This window comes from Apaloderma vittatum, unplaced genomic scaffold (assembly GCF_000703405.1).
Source record: "Apaloderma vittatum isolate BGI_N311 unplaced genomic scaffold, ASM70340v1 scaffold9241, whole genome shotgun sequence".
In the NCBI taxonomy this organism is placed as follows: domain Eukaryota; kingdom Metazoa; phylum Chordata; class Aves; order Trogoniformes; family Trogonidae; genus Apaloderma; species Apaloderma vittatum.
Window position 1 is genome coordinate 70,488 of NW_009698527.1, and position 21,827 is coordinate 92,314.

The following is a 21,827-nucleotide window of genomic DNA, read 5'->3' on the forward strand; positions in this document are numbered from 1 at the left end:
CGATCTTGCATAAGTATTGCTATAATGAACACAGCTCTGAGTAACCTGCATCCCACTGCGTCAAATCATTCTGCCCCAACACACTTATAGACCTCAGGATAAGGAGTTTTATAAATCTCCTGTTTATAAACATTTGGGATAAGGAGTTTTGTAAATCCCTGATTATGCTAATTTATCACTGTTCACAAATTTGACTGAATGTGCACAGCTGGTATTGGTGGTCCTTTTGATCCACTGTGAGAAAAGGGCAAAAAAACCCAGAAATTGAGAAACAGTAAAAGGCTAGCCAAGAAGAAAAGCTGCCACAGAGACTGGTGGATGATTCACAATTTTCAAATCTTCCTCTCCCTGTCATAAGCATTCTATTTCTTCAAAGAAAGTGAAATCATTTCTATGCAGGAAAAAAAATGTTTCAAGAAGGAAACAAATGTTTGGAGAGCTGACTTGGCTGGAACTTTTCCTGCACATATACTCCTGACATATCAGTGCTTAAACTTTCTGTGTGTGCATGAAGGGGGGACAGGGAACAATCAAATGTTAGTGAAGGTACCCCCATCTGTTCCCTTATTTGAGGGTGTAAAGATGCTCTTTACCTCTCCTAGTCATTGCTATTTCAGTTGCCAGGTGGTCTCCCTGCCCAGATTTCACATCAAAAATAGCTGTGAAGACTTTTTTTTCCCCCAGCAGATGCAGGAGTAGGGATCCCAGTAGTCCCATCCTTTTTGCAGGAGGCAAATATGAGATAATTTAAGGATTCCTTACATTAGGTCTTGTGGATCTTCCTCCTTTATTTATGAAATAAATGCAAATCAACCCCATGCAACCATATCAGATGTGGTACTCAGTCCTCACTCACAGAGCACAAAATGCTTTACTCCAGCCCCCTTGCCCTGATCCCTGGAGCAGGGAAAAATGTTCTCATAAAATGGTCACCTGCTCTCTCTCTCCAAGCTGATATCTTAATTTGTGGATTGTCCTCCCTCGGAACCATTCTTACTCAAGTCATCCCATGCCAACACACACTGAAGACCCTGCAGGTCAGCAGGATTCTGGATTAAAAGCATTATGAACCTCTGATGGTGCTAATTTATCACTGTTCACACAGATGTTGTTTTTCTGTCTTCCCTACTGCAGATCTGCGCAGGATGACAGCTGGCTTCATGGGCATGGCTGTGGCCATCATCCTCTTTGGGTGGATTATCGGGGTGCTGGGGTGCTGTTGGGATCGAGGCCTTATGCAGTATGTGGCGGGGCTTCTCTTCCTCATGGGAGGTAAGGATGTTGATGTTTGAAGAAATGTCTTTTCCTTGTTGTTTTCATGTTCCCTCTTTCCACATGTCCTTCCTTTCCTAAGTCACTGGAAACATGTTTTCAGCGTTGTTTTAGGTCATCTGGACCTGTTTTCATTCTGATGTACGCCAAGGGTAACCCAACTGTAGTTACATGTTACTTCTATCACAAAGCAGTGGTCGTAAGTCACAGGAGTGGAAATGGACTTCTGAGTTGTTTAGTCCAGGCTCTATTGCTAGAAGTAAAACTGTCACCCTTAATAAGTTTAATAACCTTAGTAACAAAAATCTGAAGATTATGCAGATGTTATTCCCATCACTACCTTATTTCATAGTGGGACACTCTAATAACTCAAAACTGTGCTCAAAGTTTTAACTTACATTTATTCCTCATGAGTTGTTTTTGAGTAAAATGTAATCTTTAGTTTATGTGTCTATTTTCCTTCTCTGATGTACCTATGAAGAACAATAATGTCCTCAGCTTTCCTTTTCCTACTCTATATATGCTTTTCCTTTTAGACTTTTCTCTGTAAGACCAGTTACCAACCATTCTCAAACAAGATCTGAGCAATGCCTTGTATAAGTGATGTGATGGTTCTCCTTCTTTGCTGGGAATCCCTTGCCTGAAATAGTTTGTGGTTGTATTTGCCTTTTTCATGCTACCTCACACTGGAAACCCTTCAGTTGGATAATACATCTAGGCCTTTCTCCTCTGTAATTTCCTGATTATTATCTCCCAGTTTACAGCAGAGGTTCTATTTATTACTTCCCAGGTACATGCCCTAGCACTCTGTGCTTCTAAGCTACTTCCCATTTCTACTACACCAGTTCTCAAGGTTATCCAACATTTCCTGTGAAATGTTCCAGCCTTTCTTAGCACAGATGCCATCCAACTTTCTGTCATTAGCAGGTTTCACGGCACACAATTACTTGAAGGGTGTGAGAATCATGTCCCAAACACGGCACTGGGTGAACATCTCAAGGAAACAGCACTACCTCTCTTGTTTCTTCTTTTCTCTCCTGGTGGTTTTTGTTTGGCCGGGTTTTTGGTATCCCAGGCAGATCATCACTTCAATGCATTTGGTTGCTTGTTCATCTGTACTGTGGTATGACACAGCTAAGTGTGTGAAATACAAGACAGCTGCTGTAGTCCCAGAGAAGTTAAGTGCTCAGGTATCCAGTGTTGGATCCAGGTATCCAGTGTTTATGTTCCAGTACTGTTGGTGCTGGTGACATAGATGTTAGCTGTCTTGATGCCCACAAACACATTTGAAGTCTGCTGGTACCTTGTGCAAGCACACACTGGTCTGTGTGTGGATGTCTGTAAATGGTTTGTTGTGTGTGACTTTATGGGCAACAGGTCTACCAAATTAGCTTGGTATTTCTCATGCACTTAAGCACAGGGCACTATTTTCCTCTCATGTGCTCTGATGTCTGTGTGTCATTTGACTTACAACATTCAGATTAAAGAACTAGAACAATACTAAATAAATACAGAAAACTTAAATTTATTAGGAACTAAGTGTTGTTTACTGATAGGAAATTATCACTATTTATATGGAAGAGTTTCTAGTGAATCTGCGAAGATTACTTACTGGCTTAATGTTACTTGTTTGTCAGTGATTTGAAAGATGGCTGATACAAGTTTTCAGGTGAAACAAGACTCACTGTAACCACGCATAACAGGATGGGCCACTCATAGCTTACAAAGCCATCTTTTGGTATGCTCACACAATACATGTTTCGCTGGAGACAGATCCAAGGTCATGCAACTGGGAACAAAAAGTGTCAGTCATCCTTGCAGAACAAGGGGCTGCCTCTCAGAAAGCAGCGGCTCTGAAAAGGTCTCTGGGATCACGGCTGCTGGGATTATCCAGCTGCACAGGAGCTCTCAGGGCACTGCAGCTGCTAATTGTGCCCGTTTTGGTGGTCATGTACAGTAAGAGCATGAAGTGGCGTTATCTCTGAGCAAAGCAAAACTATTTCTGGACATCCTAATTTGGTGTCCGTACTAAAGAAGGACGTGGAAAAATTGAGAGAGGTTTTCAGAAGAGCTACAAGAATGGCACAAGGTCTGAAAACCAAGAAAAACACAGCACGCCACAAAAAGCCAGTTGCTTGAAACTGTTTAACAGAAGGTTTACAACTGACTTGAATGCAGCATGGAAGTACCTAAGCAGGGATACGTTATCTGATAATAGCATGCTCTTTGACTGCATAGACAAAATAATAACAATATCCAGTAGATATTAATTGTAATTAATTGAAGTTAATTGTAATGAGAGGCACCAGATTATTTTATTTGCCAAATTCTGCCAAGATGTGTGATATTTTTAGCAAAGATGTGTTGGGAGGAGATAAAACTTGTTTTCTCTTCCAGTGTAGATAAGTTACAGGATCACGGTTACAAAAGGTTACTCTCTTCCTTGTTTTGCACAAGTCAGTAGCAATTGCTATACCTTTCCTGATTTTTTTATTTAACAGCAAATGTGCGTGAAGTAACATCTACAAACTGAAGCAGTCAGTTAATAGAATACGCTGGAGCCATCTAATCTAAAAGTCAGTAGCTATCAATGTTTTCAGACTGTGTCATGTTGCATAGTCATTCCTAAATCTTTTAATTTGAACGTTTTTATTGCTGGACATTGTTTGGATACAAAGCTGTTTCTTCCATCATGATGTAAATGCTGTCAACGTATCACCCTCTGGGTCCTCAAAATGCATGGAGCCAGCATGCCTCTTAGTTTTTGCCTAACTTTTTCTCTGATCCAATTATGGAAAAAATGCTTTTGGAGGCTTATGGCATCTGACCTCATTGCAGAAGAGAGGAGGCTGTGTTAAACTGGGAGCTATATAATCAGCCTGAAATCTAACTTTCCCTTCCATTTGCAACGCCGCTTGTCTTGGCTGTGCTTGTAGCATTTAGTCCATTTTAATTTCTAGACAAATAGCTCTTCTGTAGTGCTTTAATATTTCCAGCTTACCATATCTATGGGGTTTGTCCCTTATTGCCCATAATTCCTTGAACTGAGAAGAATGCTGTGATAATCTAACAGGACCAGATGTGGTTTCCTTGGACCTCTGATTCTTTGTTATATTTACTGACCAGTCCTCTTGCTAGCCCATGTGGCAGTGCCTAATAAGGACTTGCTTTAGTGTGCTTGATCTAATTTCTCAAGCAAATTGCTGAAATAAGTAATTTGTGAAATGCAGTCCGTTATCTGGTATTAGCTCATCTGGAATCCAGGACATGTAAACTGTGATTTAGAGTGTGCTTTACAGTGTTATTCAGCATGTTTTGTAACAAGTTTAAAATTATTAACAATTCATCTTTTCTGTTTAGTCCAAATGTATCTGTATCAACAGGAATCACAGGTCTCTTATGGTTTCCAAAGTTTTGTTGCATGTTTTTCTGTATTTATTATAGAATTTGTACTTGGGTTCCTTATCTTTAATGACAGCATTTGCCTGACCACAGTAGGAATTTTTTTCAGTTCCTCGTCTTGCACAGAGCCAGATGGATACTGCAAATTATGTTTAGTATTTCTGACCTCATTTCGAATGATGGTAGTGTTGCATAGCCTCCCATACACAGAGTTGCACTGTCTGTTGTAGTTTCATTTCAATATTGTCAGTATGATTTTATCGTGCAAGGTGTGAGAGTTTCTCTTTTTGTGAGTTTCTGCATTTAGTACTGTGCTTTACAGTTTCACTAAGACTAGTTCATTTTATGCATCTTAGTTGAGACAGTTTAATTCTATTACAGAAGTGGGTCATACTCAAATTACACATGACTCCAAGCACATCCTCTTGCAGCTTCTTGCATTTTCTCTACATGCAAATTACTGAAAATCTGTGCATCAGTGAAAGCTCCATATTGGGCATGAAGTCCAGTAATTTTTTTAATTTTATAATAATGCTTGGAACCTTAGAAGCATCTGCAACACTTCTTCCAAATGTCAGTGTCCTGTGGCAAACTTGATGCTTTCATGCTCATGAAGTAGACTAGTAGCAGTCTAAAAGAAATTCAGTTAAACATCTACCTGAGGAAATGCATGCAGGGCATTTAATATGTCATGTTTTGGCCAAAATGTATTTACTTGCACCAAACTTATGTCTTTGCTTTTTGAAGTCCAGATGTGACCATCAGTTCCCAGGAAGTAGCGCTCACATTTTCTGGCTTTGAGAAGTTCTTCTGAATGTATTCAAATGCCTGACTTGTTTGCTTTTATTATCACGGCAAACCTGTCAATTTATTTGGTTGGTGTCTTTACTCCCTCAACAGTTATTATTGCAACAGATATTATTGCAAGGTCAAGGTCAAATTTCAGTTTTACTTCCATCTCCAAAGTTTCGGAATGCTATGAATTGGCACACTGGCAACTCCACCAAGGAAGGAATCTCCAGGAATCCCTCCTTTCAGTTCTTCATCAAGTTGTTTAAGAATATTTCCTGTATCATGATAAGCAGACACTCTGTATATCCATCTAACTTTTGGGTTTTCCACCTGTTCTTCAGCGCATTCACTCATAGGATTTTCTTGTTCCAGCACCTTGGACTCTGCCAGGTTTATTGTCTTCCCGCAACCATGCAAACCCAACCTCACTGCACCTTCTCTTATTGTACTTGCTTTATCAAATCAGCTTTTAAAGACAATCTCTGAGATTACTGGTTGTTTTCCCAGTTCATCTCTGATTTCATTTGACTCTGCTGTTCTGGAATCTTCAGTTGTTGTTTTCCCAGTTCATCTCTGATTTCATTTGACTCTGCTGTTTTGAAATCTTCACTTGGCATGCTTTATTTCTAGTTTTGAGCTCCTCATCCATGCCTGCCACAGGGAAAGTGAGATGGAAGGGCTGCCCCATGGTGGCACACTCCAGTCTTTCAGCAGTGGTTGCACCCTCCCCTTACCTACCTGGTGCACCTCCCTGCTGCCCCTTGTCCCAGCTGGAAATATAAAATGGCACTTCCAAACCCTTGTTCTGATTCTTGCTTCAGCACAAAATTTTCCCTGACCAAATTACCTCCCTGGCCAAAGCTACACCACTTGCCTTTGAAAATGTGTTAGAAGACACAGAAAAAAAAAAGATGTTTTAACATCCTTATCAGAGCTCTTTCCTTCAGCTGCACATTCAGGTATTTTCCTTTTATAAGTCTGTAATTTGTACTGAGAAGACATTTCAGTGAAATAGTTTGGGGGATTACTGCATGCCTAACAAGGCAGCCCTTCAGGGAGAGACTTCTGCATTGTCTTATTTTGTTCCAAATTTACTGCAAATAAGTGCAATAAATCATCTCTGTGCTTATTTACTGTCTTACCTGTTCTCTTCACTCTTATCTGGTCTCTGCCAGTTTTGTCTTGTGACATGCATTTTAGCATAACTTCAGGGTTTTTTCCCCATTTGCTAAGTTCCCTTAGAGAAGCGTATAATTTTACTAGCCTTGCAAATATTCATTATTCTTTGCAAAGTCAAGTGTGTTTCTTGCTGTAACCTTGCTTTGAGCCAATTATAAATTTTACCATTAATAATTCAGTCTCTAATTAGCCTATTTGGAAATTATTCCAGCTGCTAAATGCCCTTATTCATGTGATTTAGCTTCACCATGCAGATCTGTAATAAAATTATCTGTAGTCTCATATAGCAGCTCATTTCTTGTCTTTGCCTAGTGACAGTTTTGCCTGAAATCCAGGGCTTGAGGCTTTGCTTGGGAGTTTGAAATTCCCTTTTTTTGCTGGCACTGAAAGACCTGAAAGTGTTGCTGTACACAGGCAACAGTGCTATGGAGTTTTTCCTCTCTGGTTTTCTGTCCTAGCATTTGCTTCCAGAAACATCAGGACTTTCTTCATCTTCTCCTCCTCTCCAGAGACAATCTGTCAATCTGGGGGGTTTGAGCACCATTTGTCAGCTCCATTTCTGCTGTTGATGTGGATTTCTTCTGACCCACCTAAGAATGTCACGGAGTCATGGCTCTTTGCAGTCCGTCCATACTCTCAGGACTTAGTTCATGGTTACGAAAGCTTCAAAGTTTTTCCCACAGCAGAGGTGAACACTTGTTCTTTCCAGTGCTGGCTGCTGTTGCAGAGATAAGCAGGCAGGAAAGATCTGTGAGAGGAGAGCAAAAATAAAGTTACACAGGTGTGCTGGCACAATTTAATGCTTTATTTCATATACAAAAGAAAGGATGTTTATTAAATACAGAAAGAACAACCCACTTAGGAATGTATGAGTGCATTCTGCTTTTATATTCTAATCCAGGGAGAAACAGCCTTTTATAAATAATTTCCATTCTCTCCCTTCTCAGATATATTTCCAAAAATTACTTCTCTCAGTCCATGGGTAAGTCAACAAGCTGCTTGATTAGCCCCACAGCCAGAGGAGGAGCTGACCATTTACCCAGGGTCACCTCCTCTTGCCCCAGCCATGCCACGCTTCATGCGAATCTGTCTTGAGGTGCCCAGGGGCACAAGGATGCACTCAGGGCTTTGAGCCAGTGGCTGGGGGGGGCACCACTTGCCATGTCCAGGAGCTGATGACCAGGCTGAAACCAAGGGATGCAAACCCTAGGAGAAAGTGGGACTTCAAATCAGGGTTGGTACAGATGCGCTGCACGCCTCTGTATCCTCTTTCACTCTCCACCTCCACAGAGAGTCTTGTCTTCAAAGTCCCCAAGCCTGTGTGCTGTGCTTCCTTCGCCTGTGCCGTGCATATGTTAGTAGATGAGAACTGAGGCATCTGTATATTTGCAGCCATGGATCGTTACTAGCTGTTGAGTCATTTGAGTCCCAAATTTAACTCACTGTACTTTGAAAATAGCACAGAGCAGTAGAAAATAAGTGTTTATTCTACACAAGTGTGGTCCTGTGATTTCAAAATAATCATTCAGCTGCTGAATAATTTAAGAAACAAAAACGGAGCAATTTAATACAGCAAATGTAAGGGAAAGCTCTTTGATTGACATCTCCTAGGCAGTTACGAGGTACCTTTATAGGAGCTGCCAAGAAGAGGCAAAGAGAAAGATAAACAAAAAGAGGAAGTGAAAGGCATTCCTCAGAGTTCATCTGGAAATATGGTAGATCTCAAAGAGCATATAAGATTACTATTACTCACTAATAATCAAGGTTTCTACTCGTTCTTCGGGATGTTCACTTGTGGTGACATGGTCAATCACAGCATTGACTATGGAACATACTTCATGCGATCAATTTGTTTTTTTCTCTTCCACAAGATTATTCTTTGAAAATCCTGCCCCTTGTGCTTCTTTCCCAAAAGGAATAGCATTAGAAAGTTTTTTTCCCTATGGAAAGGCAAGTGCAAATGCACATATGTGTGCACAAGTGTATGTATATAAATCTTAGGCAACAGCATGTGATCTTTACAAAAACAAGACATCTACAGTAAGTGGCTGTAATCTGAGCTGTGAAGCTTGAACCAAATATAATTTTCACAAAGGCATAATACCATTTGCTAATTAAGAAAGTATAGGGGACTGGTTAGCTCAGTGGTTTGAGTGCGGTGCTGGCAACAATGACCAACACTGAAGTTGCAGGTTCGATTCCCGCTCGGTTCCCATGTGTTGCCTGGTCTAGTCGAGAGGTGACGTCCCTGCCCATAACAGGGAAGTTGGACTAGATGATCTCTACGGTCCCTTCCAGCCTAGGTCATTTTATGATTCTATGATTCTATGTCCAAACTAAAAAAAGTTGGATCACTGGAAAGAATGAGATGACAATCATGCCTTAATTCTGTGGAAGATACTAAACCAGTGACGACTGCAGAGGAACTTTAGAATTCAGCAAAACTCCTTGCAGACCACTGTAAGAACTTATTTTGTGGATTGACCTCCAGAAGAAGACAAAGGCTGGTTTGTACCAAGAGATGCCATAAACTGGTTGTGAAAATCTTTGAAACAAGCCTCAGCTCAACAAGGTCAGTCACCACTCTACCATGCCTCCCACATCACGCATGTATGCTCTTGTTCCTACTTGTGCTTTTGGTTAAATTTTGCATTACACTCTAAAGTGATTTAGGGCCTCAAATTGGAATGAACTTGAGTTAATGTACAGCATTAATAGGTTTTAAATGTTTAAAACCCTCTAAGGCTCTTGATTGTTTAAAACCCTCAAACACATTACAAGGGTGTTGCAGAGGGCATAAAAGGAGCTGAAAAAGGTCTTCATGGACCTGTGATGAGACCCAAAGCACGGAGCAGCCAGGTAGGCTTTACGCCTTAGTGCCCATCAGGCAGTAATATAACAAGGCCAAGCATATGCATATCAAGTTAATAAGAGTTATCTTGTCTTTAAAAATGTTCTTTTTCATCACTTTCAGAATTTATCAGTCCCTCTTTTCAAACAACTCTCTCCTGCACAGCTTGTGATATCCCTCACAGATGGGATTGCAGGTCAGGTTCCTTGGTCCCATTTTAGGCTATGTTTCTGGTGCCTAAAGAATGGGTCTTCTTTTCTTATGTATTTCCAAACCTGGACACTGATGGATACATGACCAGATACGTATATACATATAAAAGTCATGCACATGTCCAATCTGCATATGTGGACAGGGCTAGAGGTGCTTCTTCATCCTGAGCAACTAACCATTAGTACTCAGCTTTTAGAAACTGGTATCACTTTCCTGTTGAATGTTATCTAACTTCCTATTTTAATTCCAAAAAAAACCATTTTAGAGATGATCCATGCAGAAATATACCCCCTTGCCATCCTTCAGGGTTTTAATACGATGCCAAGGTGGCCTGTCTGTCGTTTCCAAGCTAACAAGCAGTTGCTCAGCTGATGGCATGACAAGGCTTACAATATATTATGCTTAAAAGGCAGAGCTAAGGTAGCATGTTACATCTTTGCTTTTAGTACTTCTTTATGCTTACCGGTTCACTGAGAACAGATTTGCATTTATTAATGCCGGCACCTATTTTGAAAAGGAAATGGGAGATTCTCTGGAAATATGATAGATTGCCGGCTTTCACTGTACGGGCATCTGTGTATCTCCGTGTACCGGCCACTGAAATGTTCTTTTATTATTTCATGTTATAATACTCTTCAAGGAGAATCATAACACTGATCTTTGCATCTCCTACACGTAAGTTCAAAAGCAGAATTATGTCCTTCTAACAGAATAAGGTTTTCACTAGATAGGTGTGGGGTTTTTTCCATTATCTCAGCAATTTAACTGATTTTTTAGGTCAACACTGGCAGTCCTAGTCCTGAAAAGCCAGGACCTGAAAGTTGACACTTCCATTAAAGAATGGGAGTGGGATATAGAAATGGTTTTTTTCAAATCAATAACACAGCTATACTGCAGAGTGTAGTCATTTAGAGGTGGTGCATTTTTTTTCTGAAAGGAAAGGCATAATAAGAGAATTCATTGTCAACTCCATAGCATTTGATCTCCATGGAAACATTATCAGCTGACTACGAAGTCAACCTTCGAATGTGTTGGATTTTTTTTTCCTGTGGCTCATTTCTGATGCTCCTAGGTGTGTGTTTATACACTGGGGGAAGAAATACCAACACAAGCAATTCCAACAACCTTGTACCTGATCACAGTACACTACATTTAGGAGAATGAGAGGAAAGGCTGCATAATGAGGTGCAGAGATCTTATGGTCTGGAGCAAAAGACAGAGCAAGTACTGTATGTGCACCTATAAACTCATTGTTTTTCAGTCTTAAATTGGTCTCCCTGAACTTGACATACAGTATAGTAAGGAGTTAGTTCACTTTGGCTTTTCAGCAACAAGAACTGTTCATATTCCTGTGTGTGTTCATTTTAGGTCAGCTATACTGACTTGTAATTTCTCTTTCTCATGAGAGGAACTGACAGAAACATCAGTACCCTCCAGAGCTACAAGAACAGAAAACCTAGCGTAGTCTATGAAGGGCAGGCAATCTAGTTTGCTTCTTGGGGTTGTCAGTATGTCTTTGGGGGACTGACAGAAGGTGAATTAACGTTAAAGCAAAGTAGGGGAGGCAGATCTGATAGAAATAGAGAAGACTTTCCCACCCACAGCCCTGGAAAACAAGTTATGTGTATTTTAAAATTCTGTAGTTGTTCCTTGTCCTTTAATAACGTCACCAGGTCTTTGATCTGTTGCTGGCTTCTGAATTCCAATGGCAAGACACATCAAGGCCAAAGGAAGGCAAACTGTCATTTATTATTGGGTTATTTAAAAAAAAAAAAAGTTTGCTGACTTGTTTGCATCCCTGGCATCAAAGAGGAAAGAAGAATGAATGTGCGATAGAAGGAAAAGTAATACTGGTGTGATTTGCTAGACAGAAAGAATTCTTTACAGAGACAAAAGGGAGCAAAGTTCTCTGTGTGGCAGTTCTTGTTGTTAAATGCAGAGGATGAAGCAAGGTTTAGATTCACCTTCTTGGCTCCTCAGGTTGCCAACTTAGAAGAAACAACATTTTCCTTGGACAAATCTCTGCTACACTTGTTTGGTCTAATCTGCCTGACCGCTGGTAATTCCACAGAAGAAGCATCTTGAAGTGGTAGAAACTAGATGAGTGGGGCCTTCTTCACTTCCGCCCAACCCAGTTCTTCCAGGGGATACAAAGAAGAGTCTTGGCCATGTACTTGTGTGGGTTAGAGAGGCCGCAGAGGTATTTCCTTGGTAGCAGGAAAGAAGATTTCAGCATGTGATCCTTTAAGGCAGTACAGAATCAGGGTAATTTGTCACTTGTAAACATTCGCATGAATGATGTAAATTTCATAGAGGTGATCTGCACTAAGTGGTTCTCATTGACAAGACAATTACATCTTATTTTGATTTCTGGCTATTATATCTCAGTAACCGTATCACTTAGCATATACAGAAAGGATTGTTTTGTTCCTAACATGTCTGCTCAGGGAAACAGTAATAGAGCCCAGAGCCTCTTGCAGCAGCAAAGATCCTCAGTTCTCGTTCAGTACAAACAACCAAAGTGTCTTTTGGTCACTTGGTAGTGGACAGCCTTCTCTCCAGCACCTGATGGGGTGAAAATCTCCAAATCAGCTAGCTGCCACCATCAGCCACAGCTCTGAATGCCTTATTGACTAGTGCCTTCAGCAAACATAAGGATTTAAAAGGCATATGAGTAACTCTACCCCTTCAGCCCTGACAGTATTCCCTCTAAGAGTGCTTTTAGTGGTACACACTAGGCAATGTGGAAGACTACACTGAATTTACTTGTGCCGTGTTTGTTCTCCAGTATTATTTGTCTTGAAGAACATCTGCCTGGAGACTTTTTAGCAATTTAAGTTTTCCTACAAGAGAAAGCTGCTACAAACCCTCTGAATCTCCTTCTAATGTTCCTTCTGAGAAAGGTTCGATTTTTTGACTGGAAGAAAAAGACCTTATGTGGAGAAAAGGAGAATGATCTGGTTGCTAAAAGACCAAATGTAATATCGTGCATGGGTTCCCCCTGCTGTGGGAAATGTCCTGTGACAAGGCAAGACCAGCCTGACCCCCACAAGATTCTCTTCAGCTCTGGCAAATACTTAAGCTGGGAAGCATCTGGCTGACGTACAATTTGATACTAAGCTTACATTTCTTGTCATCTGGCAAATCTGAGATGTGATGGAGTCACCCGAGTTGGCTCAGACCTCCAGTGCCCCTTTCCATTTGATCTTTTAGCCTTTATTTGGGCCATCCTGGGAGATCCATATTGCAGGGGATGAAAGAAACCTGCTAGCAGCCTCTGCATGTTGCCAAGCATGGTGCTTGCCAGCATGGTTACAAGATCATTTCAGCAACCTTTGATTAAGACATTGCTTCATTCTGACCTTCCTTTCTGTTCTGCTCCCAGTGAAACACTGAATCACAACCCACTATTACAACTGGCACAATTTTTGCTGCCTCCTCTGTTGTGGCTACAAGTTCATGAGCCATTACATTTGCTTAATGGCTGTAGTCAAGTCACTCTACTATTGCTAGGTTCTGGATGGGTCTTAGGAATCACCATTGCTAAAGTAATTGGAGGGTTATTCAAGTCAGGCTTTGATCAACTCCTCTGTTTCTCCCTAGTCCATTTTATCAGAGCAACATACCTTTAGCCGAGTAGTGTTGCTTTTGCTTTATGTGCCAATTCATAACTTCAGAGGATGCCAGCTCATAGTTGGTCCTCACTGGCTGCCATAGTGCCCAGCATGGATATCCCCTCCCAGTCTCCCACACCATGGGATACAGTAACAGAAATGCCACCGTGCAAATCTCCAATGCTCTAATGTGCACTATAAACTGACTGTCACTCGTGTCAGCATAGCAAACTGGAGATCAGGCCTCAGCTGCTGTAATATTTTTCCATATGCTGATTTGCACGAGCCCAGGGATGGTACCCATTCAATATCTGTGGTTGTGATGGAGGATGCGTAGTCCTCTGGTGTCATAACATATTACAGCTTGTGCAGCAGCAATTCAATAGGTGGGCACTGCTGCGGAGGTGATGTGCCGCAGGCATGCAGCTCTGGCATGGTGTGGATGCCTCTCGTACATTCTAAGGCAGGAGGCCAAAGGCCAAATGCAAACTGTGTTCTGACAGTGGCTATAATACAATATCATAGCACTGCTAGAGACCTTGCAATTTGCTCTGGCTTGTGGGATGAAATAAAAATGCATTAGGTTCCAACCCAGGTGGATATCTGGTCTCACAAGGACACTGCACTGAGTCTCCATCACTCAGTCAGACTTCTCCTTTCATCCTGGCTTTTTTTACAAGGGCAATTTTCCAGGAACCCCCTTGCTATTCTGCAACCTATCGGCGATGCTGCAAGCTGCTTCGGCTGGAACAGTACATAATTAAACAATAATTTATATTCTATGCATGTATGCACAGAGCAATAAAGTGTTCTCAAGAGCTGCGTGCTGCTGAGGCGTTTAATCCGTGCACAGAAGGAGTTTACTGCAAAGCTGCTCCCTCCAAAAGGCTTTTGTCATCACTGTGTTGGGAGGGAATTCAGTTTATTCTTTAATAATTTCATTTGATTGTGATATAATTTAAATAGCTAATGGCACACACTCCACTTTAGGATCAGACCTCATTTTATTTGTTTGTTTGATGTACCTTGAAAATAGTAAAAGCTAGTAGCCCAGAGAGAAAGTAAAGATAATGTTGTTTCACTTGTGGGATTTTTTTCCCCCCATAACCCTGTAATAAAAAAGTGATGATAATTAAATAAACAGAAGTCATTTCAAAGATATTAGTGGCCACAAATTACCACCAATTGCAGCTACCAGAAATACTCTAAAAGGCAGAGATTCGTATTTATTTGGGAACTGTGGTTTCAGAGGACATCTTAAAATCCATACCTTTGTGTCTCTCTTTACTACTGTTTATAAGTAATACTTGACATTTCTATCTCTCAGAAAAAAAAAAAAAGAGGGAGAGAAGAATCAGATTTTTTGTTTGTTTGTTTACTTTGTACCTCTGACAGCACAGTTAGTTCATGAGTCATTTCTCTCTGTTTTGGGGGAAAGGGAGAGATCAAGTGTTGTTTCGTCGGATGTGGAAGAAATGTTTTGCAAATAAGGAGAAAGATGATTTGTAGAGAAGAGGGTCTCAGAGGTGGGGCAGGTGCCTGGATTATTTTAATTACCGGCATTTCAGATTTCCCTTCACTTCAAATTGGTGATGCCTCCTTCAGGCTACAGTGAGACACCTCGTCCCTAATACTAGGGGTGAGGATGTTCAGATGAAGCTCCTGCCAGCAGGGCCTGTTTGCACACTGCCACCATGAAGGCTCACCTTCATCTGCAGTATATCTAAGAAAGGCAGTGGTTCTTGTCTCACAAAACACCACAGACCCTGTAAAATCCTTCAAGCTCTATCACTGTGGAAGCCAAGCCAGGTCTGTGGGCGAAGGATGTGGCTACTGACATGGTTCAGGGGAGCACTAGTGTGAGGCAAAATTCAGACATATTTGGGATGGATGGTTTGATCCTGTTTGTGTTTAAATCAGTTCGCTCACAAGCAGTTCTGCTCTCCTCTGGAGGTGAGGTCTGAAAACTGCAAATGGAGGCATTGCTTCCAAGCTGATCAGAAAGAAAAGGAATATTTACCAAAAAACCACAAAAATAATTCCTAGCAGTGAAGGCCCGCAGCTCTGCTTGATATAACCATGACTAAAAACAGCTACAGCAAAGGGCTGTGACTCATAATCCACTTGGAAATTAAGCTTTGATCATCAATGATATTACCTTTCCCAGCCATCCCTCTCCTGACCATGTCTGCCTCTGTAGCAAGGGTGGCAGGACCCCAATCTTACACACATATATCGTACCATAGAATGTTAGGGGTTGGAAGGTACCTCGAAAGATCAGATGAACAAACTTCCAGCCTAAATGGAAGAGAAATTCAGTGTAATGTTTAATATTTTTTCTGTAGTATATAAAAAGTAAAAGCACAGGATAGCTGTGAGGTATTTAATAGCTCAGGTGCTCAAACCATTGTTGATCATTGATTCATTAGCAGGACAGGCTAACGAACCAGCGTGAGAGGAAGGGTGGTTGTCTGATAAGGAGTCAGGATAGACATTTGACTACATGTCAGACAGCAGTTTCAGTGGCGCAGACATGACTTTACATGAAATTTCATCTCTCACCTGACTGAAGCATTTTGCAGTGATACATGAATCTCCTTTGGCAGAAACACTGCTATTGCTTTGTCTCATTCATTAGCGGTTCTCTTGGGATGACAACATGTAAATCCCACCACAAAGAACTTGGTATGTTCTGCTCTCACCAGCTGCTGAAGGAGATGGTCTTTATTTCCTTGTCCAGCGCAAGTGCCATCACATGCCTGGTGAGCTCTTATTACTGCCTGTCACTCACATTCCATGTGCTGGTGCCACAGCTGGACAAACAGGTCTGGTCATCTGCTTGGGCCAGAGTCATGGGGAGTGTTTTCCACGAAGTTTGTGTCCTTGGGAATCTGAGGCATCAGTGGACATGTAAGGGGGCACCTTGCTGACGGCAAGAACCTGCCAGGAAATTTTATTTTCTGGGGAGAAAAAGAATATCAGGGTTGGAGATTCTCATGACTTGCTGCAATCCTGCTGCCTCTGAAGCTCTGTGTCCATAGCACAGGCAGTGTCAGGGGCAGCAGCCTCCCTCCTGCCATCTCAGCTCCGCAATTTACCCAGATTAGCAGAGGCTACATTTCCAAGTGTAAGATCAATCTCTACATCTCTTCCACCAGCAACTCTTTCACTGTGATGGTCACCAATGGTGCAATTTGCAAGGATGATCCAAGGGTGATTTCCAGCTCATGAGGAAAAGCTACCAAACAGTCATGAGGTAGTCACTACTCAGTCTCCATCAGTAACCCTGCTGGTGACAGGCCAGATTAACAAGTGGGAATTTCCTTGCTCAGCTGAATACAAACAACATATAGGACTTGCATAACAGCTATAAAGATTCCTCTAGGTGGTATAAAATGGCATTTTTTGTGTCTGTAATGTAAAGCACTAGGGAGACTGATAAACCTAGGCCATACAAGACATCCTGCAAAAGCACAGGGAGGTGACTGGCTGAGGACTGTACTATGCACCATCAAATGTGCATGGCAGTTGTTATTTATCATTGTGGGATTAGCACACTCTCCAGCAAGGGGGAAGGACAGGGGCAGCCTTTTTAAAAGAAGTCTCATGCTCGTGATTTGCTTTATTCTCTGTTGTTGTTACTCATTCTTCTTTATTGTTTGTTTTTTTGTTACGGGGCAGAATACACCCAGCAAGTTGGAGTGCCAATAAACTCGTTGCATTGAAGAGCTTGTGATCAAAACAGCCCAGACAAAGCATGAAAGCACGGGGAGTATTTGAAACCCAAAGTTATTTCCTTCCCTTTTGTACTTAGCAAATGCAGATTCACTCTGACCGTACAGATTTTCCCACCGACATCTCTTAACGATCTTACATTTCGAGAGAGATGAAATTATCATGTTCTTGCTAGCAAAGAAAGGCCTTTCATGTCATTTTCTAACCACAGCCATTCAAAATGAACCACAGAGCTTGGTTCAGAGCACAATGGCTCTGAGTCATGTTGACATGTCACAGAGAACAACTGTGTTCTTGCCAGACACCTTCATATCGCTGGATAACCCAAGCAACATGGTAAAACACAGAAACAGGTGTGTGGTTTCTAATCAACCAACCTGATTTTTGAGTAAGGGATTCTGGGAGGGAGACCTCCCCATATATCCTGCTCTGTGCTTTGAAGTAGTATAGACATCACTGAAGACAGCTCCAGAGCTTAGGTTCTCACAAGGCTTTTGCAAAAGTCCAGAGCACTGATTCTAGAGTAATTGGATGCTGATGAGAGGCAAGAAGGTTGTTTTTATTTAAATAGACATAGTACCTGCTGCAGCAGCTTGATGACCATGACTGGTACCCTGTGCAACTATCATAAGTACGTATGGATAATCTGGGCTATCTGGCAGTTAAATAATTATGTGAAGCACCCACAATTCCTGTATTCCCTGACCTTTACAATAGAAACTATCTACAACTGGCACTACAAAACACTTTGGAGAAAAGACAGTCCAAATAGACAAAGCAGTGATCAGAAGAGGGAGCAAGAGAGAGGGCCATAATGGTGATCTCACTGCAGGAGCGTGATAGAGATTTGTCTGCAGATTCTAGATCTATGTGATGTTCCTATTAAGTAAATGAGGTCATAGAATCATAGAATTGTTTAGGTTGGAAAAGACCTTTAAGATCATCAAGTCCAGCAGTGCCAGGCCCACGACCAAACCATGTCCCTAAGCATCACATCTATACATCTTTTAAATACCTCCAGAAATGGTGACTCCACCACTTCCCTGGGCAGCCTGTTCCAATGCCTAACAACTCTTCTGGTGAACAAATTTTTCCTAATATCTGATCTAAACCTTCCCTGCCACAACTTGTGGGTGTTTCCTCTTGTCCTATTGTTTGTTACTTGGGAGAAGAGACCAACTCCCTCCTTTCAGCCTAGTTGTAGAGAGTGATGAGGTCTCCCCTGAGCCTCCTTTTCTTCAGACTAAATAAATCCAGTTGCCTCAGCCACTCCTCCTAAGACTTGGTTTCTCTAGGCCCTTCACCAGATTTGTTGCTCTTCTCAGGACATGCTCCAGCGCCCCAATGTCTTTCTTGTAGTTAGGGACCCAAAACTGAACACAGGATTTGAGGTGTGGCCTCACCAGTGCAGAGTACAGGGGGACAATCACCTCCTGGTCCTGCTGGCCACACTATTTCTGATACAGGGAGGTATGGTGGAAAGTCCACGCATTTTTGATGGTATATATATGTTCCTCCAAATGCCCATGGTTTCTGAGCCTAAAACCAGGCAAATTCAACACATAATCTTACTGTGTTTTCAGAGTTGAGTGTGGAAAATCCATTTCCTCAGTGCAACTGCAACTGGAAAGATCAAAGCAGCAGAGAAGCAACAGGGAAAGTGTTACAGAACAGAAGCAGGAGCAGGGGCAGTAAGGAGTAGAAGAAGACAAAGGCACCAGAGAAGAGGAGCTTGACACCAAAACCAAGCTAGCTGGGACTGCTTCGGAGGATTGTGCTATCTCAAGGGTGGGACCAGGAAGGGTAGGAGCAGCCTCTTGTGAGCAGATGCAGGGCGTGCTGTGCAGGTAGCACACGTGGCTACTGATCTGTGCGTGAATCCCCGGATGACACATGGGACTCACCACGCGTGTCACTATAGCACGCGTCCTGCAGTTTGCCTTCTGTGCCCAGGCCTCTCCAGACAATTCAGAGAGGCTCACATAGGTGAGAATTAGAGGGGGGGATGGGGGAAATACCAACGTGATGTTGACTTTAGTTGTTATCCCTTGAGACAGACTCATAGCGTCTGTAGCTATCCATTGTTTGTTGTGTGGGTGACAACTAAGGAACTCAGGGTTTAGCCCCATTTGATACGTATGTCATTCCATAACACTTACCACCTGACAGAGTTAAGAAGCCTGTCCTCACAGTGTTCTCAGGAAGAAGTGAAATATTGCTGCAGAGATGGAAAACAAGAACAGGATATTTTTAAGATTTCCCCAACACCACAGAGGGCATCTGGATTGGGACTGGAATCACAGAGAGGGTACAATCTGAACCTTGTGAGGGTTTGTAAGATCGTGACAGTGGTGTATAATGAAAGATTTTAGATTTTGATGTGAGAAAAGACTGAAAAAAATCTCCCAAGTCATTTCACATGTATGTTTCAAAAGAGCCAGAATATGTCAAGTATTTTGTAGTAGTTTCTTTTATAAAATTCATCACTGAAAATTTGACATCAAACAAAAAAATCAAGCTTTTTCTTTTTTTTCTCCAAAAAATATTGAAACATGATGATTCACTCTGTATTTGTCTAAAGCAAAATTCCAGAAAAATCAGCGGTTTCATGAAGCATTCTGGTTCCCAAGGGAGTGAGGGTAATGAAAAGAACTGTTCCTGCCGAAGTTTCTCCATAGAGCCCTGTTCAGCATCAAATCAATATTCAAGGCTCTGGTGGCACTCAGTTCTTTCCCTGTGGAGCCTCAAGACTAAGCCACTTTCTATCCAAACATCTCCCCTTAGGTACTTCCTTACTGCTTGCACCAGCTGTTCTCAGGCAACTTGGAACACGGGATGTCTGCCACTCTTCTAACTTCTCTTTTTTTTTTTTCCCTCCCTCCTTCTCCCCTTCCCGCTCTCCTCCAGGAACCTTCTGCATCATTTCACTGTGCACGTGCGTGGCTGGAATCAACTTCGAGCTCTCCCGCTACCCCCGCTACCTGTACGGACTTCCCGACGACATCAGCCATGGCTATGGCTGGTCCATGTTCTGTGCGTGGGGGGGCCTGGGCCTCACTCTTATCTCGGGCTTCTTCTGCACTCTGGCCCCTTCTGTCCAACCTGTCCCCAGGACCAACTGCCCCAAATCTAGACCTGAGAATGGGACAGTGTGCTAAAAAAAATAGCAAACAAATACACACACACATACATATATATATATATGTCTATGTATACTCATACATGCATATATATGTATATATAGTTATATATATATAATCTCAAATTAATGCCAGTGCCAAGGTAGAGCTGAGTCCAACACGGCACTCACATCTCCACCGAACTCTGTGTTGCTTTGTGCTTTCTCACAGCGATGAGAAAGCTTTTCTCTCACGTGGCTCTTCCATCCAATTCTTGACTTCAGCATCATACCTTAGAGGTCAAATGAACATACAGTTGCACCTACCTACTGCCATTTGGGAAGGGGAAGAGGGGGTCCATGTGGGGGATCCGGAACCACAATCTGTACAGGACATGGAGGGTGGGGGATCACAAAAAGCCTGTCCGCCGCAGCCAGAAGGGAAAATGCAAACAGCAAGCAAAGGAACAAATCAAGCATTTGAGCCACCTCTACAATGTACCCCCTCAAGGCCATTACCAGAAACCTACCCACTTACTTTTTCTTTCTTAAAAAAAAAATATGACAGAAGCCTGCCCTGTCACTGGTTTGGGGGGGGGTGGGTTTTGGTTGTTCTTTTTTGCTTGAAACAAAATGGACAAAACATGTGGGGAAAAGCAGAAAAGCATTTTCTTTTTGCCTGCCAAACTTTAGAGAGAAGCAAACAAGTGAAAATAAGAATAATAATGATGCTAATAAACAGATCTAACAAAATAAAACCAGAAAACAACAAGAAGAAACTCCATGAGGACATCTCAGTGGACTCTTCAACAATGCGGTTTTAATCTTCCAGCTGCCTTACATCCAGGCTTACCACTGAGGCTGAACTGCTAACGTAAATGCAGTAGAAGGCCTTTTGAAAATGCTGTGATACATGTGTGTATAATTTTTTCTTCCCTCTTCTTTTATTTATTTTTTTTAAAGAAAAAGAAAAATTTAAAACATTGCAATGTGATTGTCCACTAAACCATCCATGCTGTGTTTGTGGCCCAAGACTGAGGCACTGCAACTGCAGAAATGTGAGGAAAGCCGTCAGGTCTGAGCCAGCGTGTCTCCTCTGGTGGATTTCAGGATGGTTTTTTTGTTTTCATGGAGCATCTGAGAGTTCAGGATGGTGGACTCAAGGGAAGATCAACCAGGGAGAAGGGAGGTGGGGGGAGGCCTGGCAGTTGTTCTTCCCAAGTATTTGCTGGAGTGGGATTTTGTGAAGTTTCTGTTTTGAATATTTAAGACAACTGGGCAAAAGCCATTGCCGAGGAGAAAAGGGGAGCTAATTTTTCGTAAGGGAAAAGTAAGAAACGCCTCTTGTTGTGTTCATGTATGCCAAATAAGACCTTCCCACATCTTGTCTTTGGAAACTGCCCCAATTCACTGGACATCTCCACTCTCCATCTGGGAGAACTGTGTACAGATGAATGCGAAAGGGTCAGATGTGGAGAGCGGAGATCCATTTCCCATGAGCTCAAGCATTGTATGATATAATTGTGAATCCACAAATAAGACTCTCTCTCTTTTTTGGTCTTTCTCTTTTTCCTGCTACTCCTCTTCACGTTGTCCCCTTTTTCCTTCACTCTGCTCTTCCCATCGTTCAGGTCCCAGAAGAGCGAGTTGA

The 21,827-nt window shown here is 42.0% G+C and overlaps 1 protein-coding gene across 1 annotated transcript; it reads left to right on the forward strand.

Annotated features, from left to right (window-relative positions):
- Positions 1 to 1,140: 1,140 nt before the first annotated feature.
- On the forward strand, positions 1,141 to 20,738 carry LOC104280413 (transmembrane protein 178B). The gene is made up of 2 exons (XM_009878059.1): positions 1,141 to 1,272; positions 19,966 to 20,738. The coding sequence occupies exons 1-2, from the start codon at positions 1,146 to 1,148 to the stop codon at positions 20,214 to 20,216; spliced, it is 378 nt and encodes a 125-aa protein (XP_009876361.1). The 5' UTR covers positions 1,141 to 1,145; the 3' UTR covers positions 20,217 to 20,738.
- The last annotated feature ends 1,089 nt before the right edge of the window (positions 20,739 to 21,827 follow it).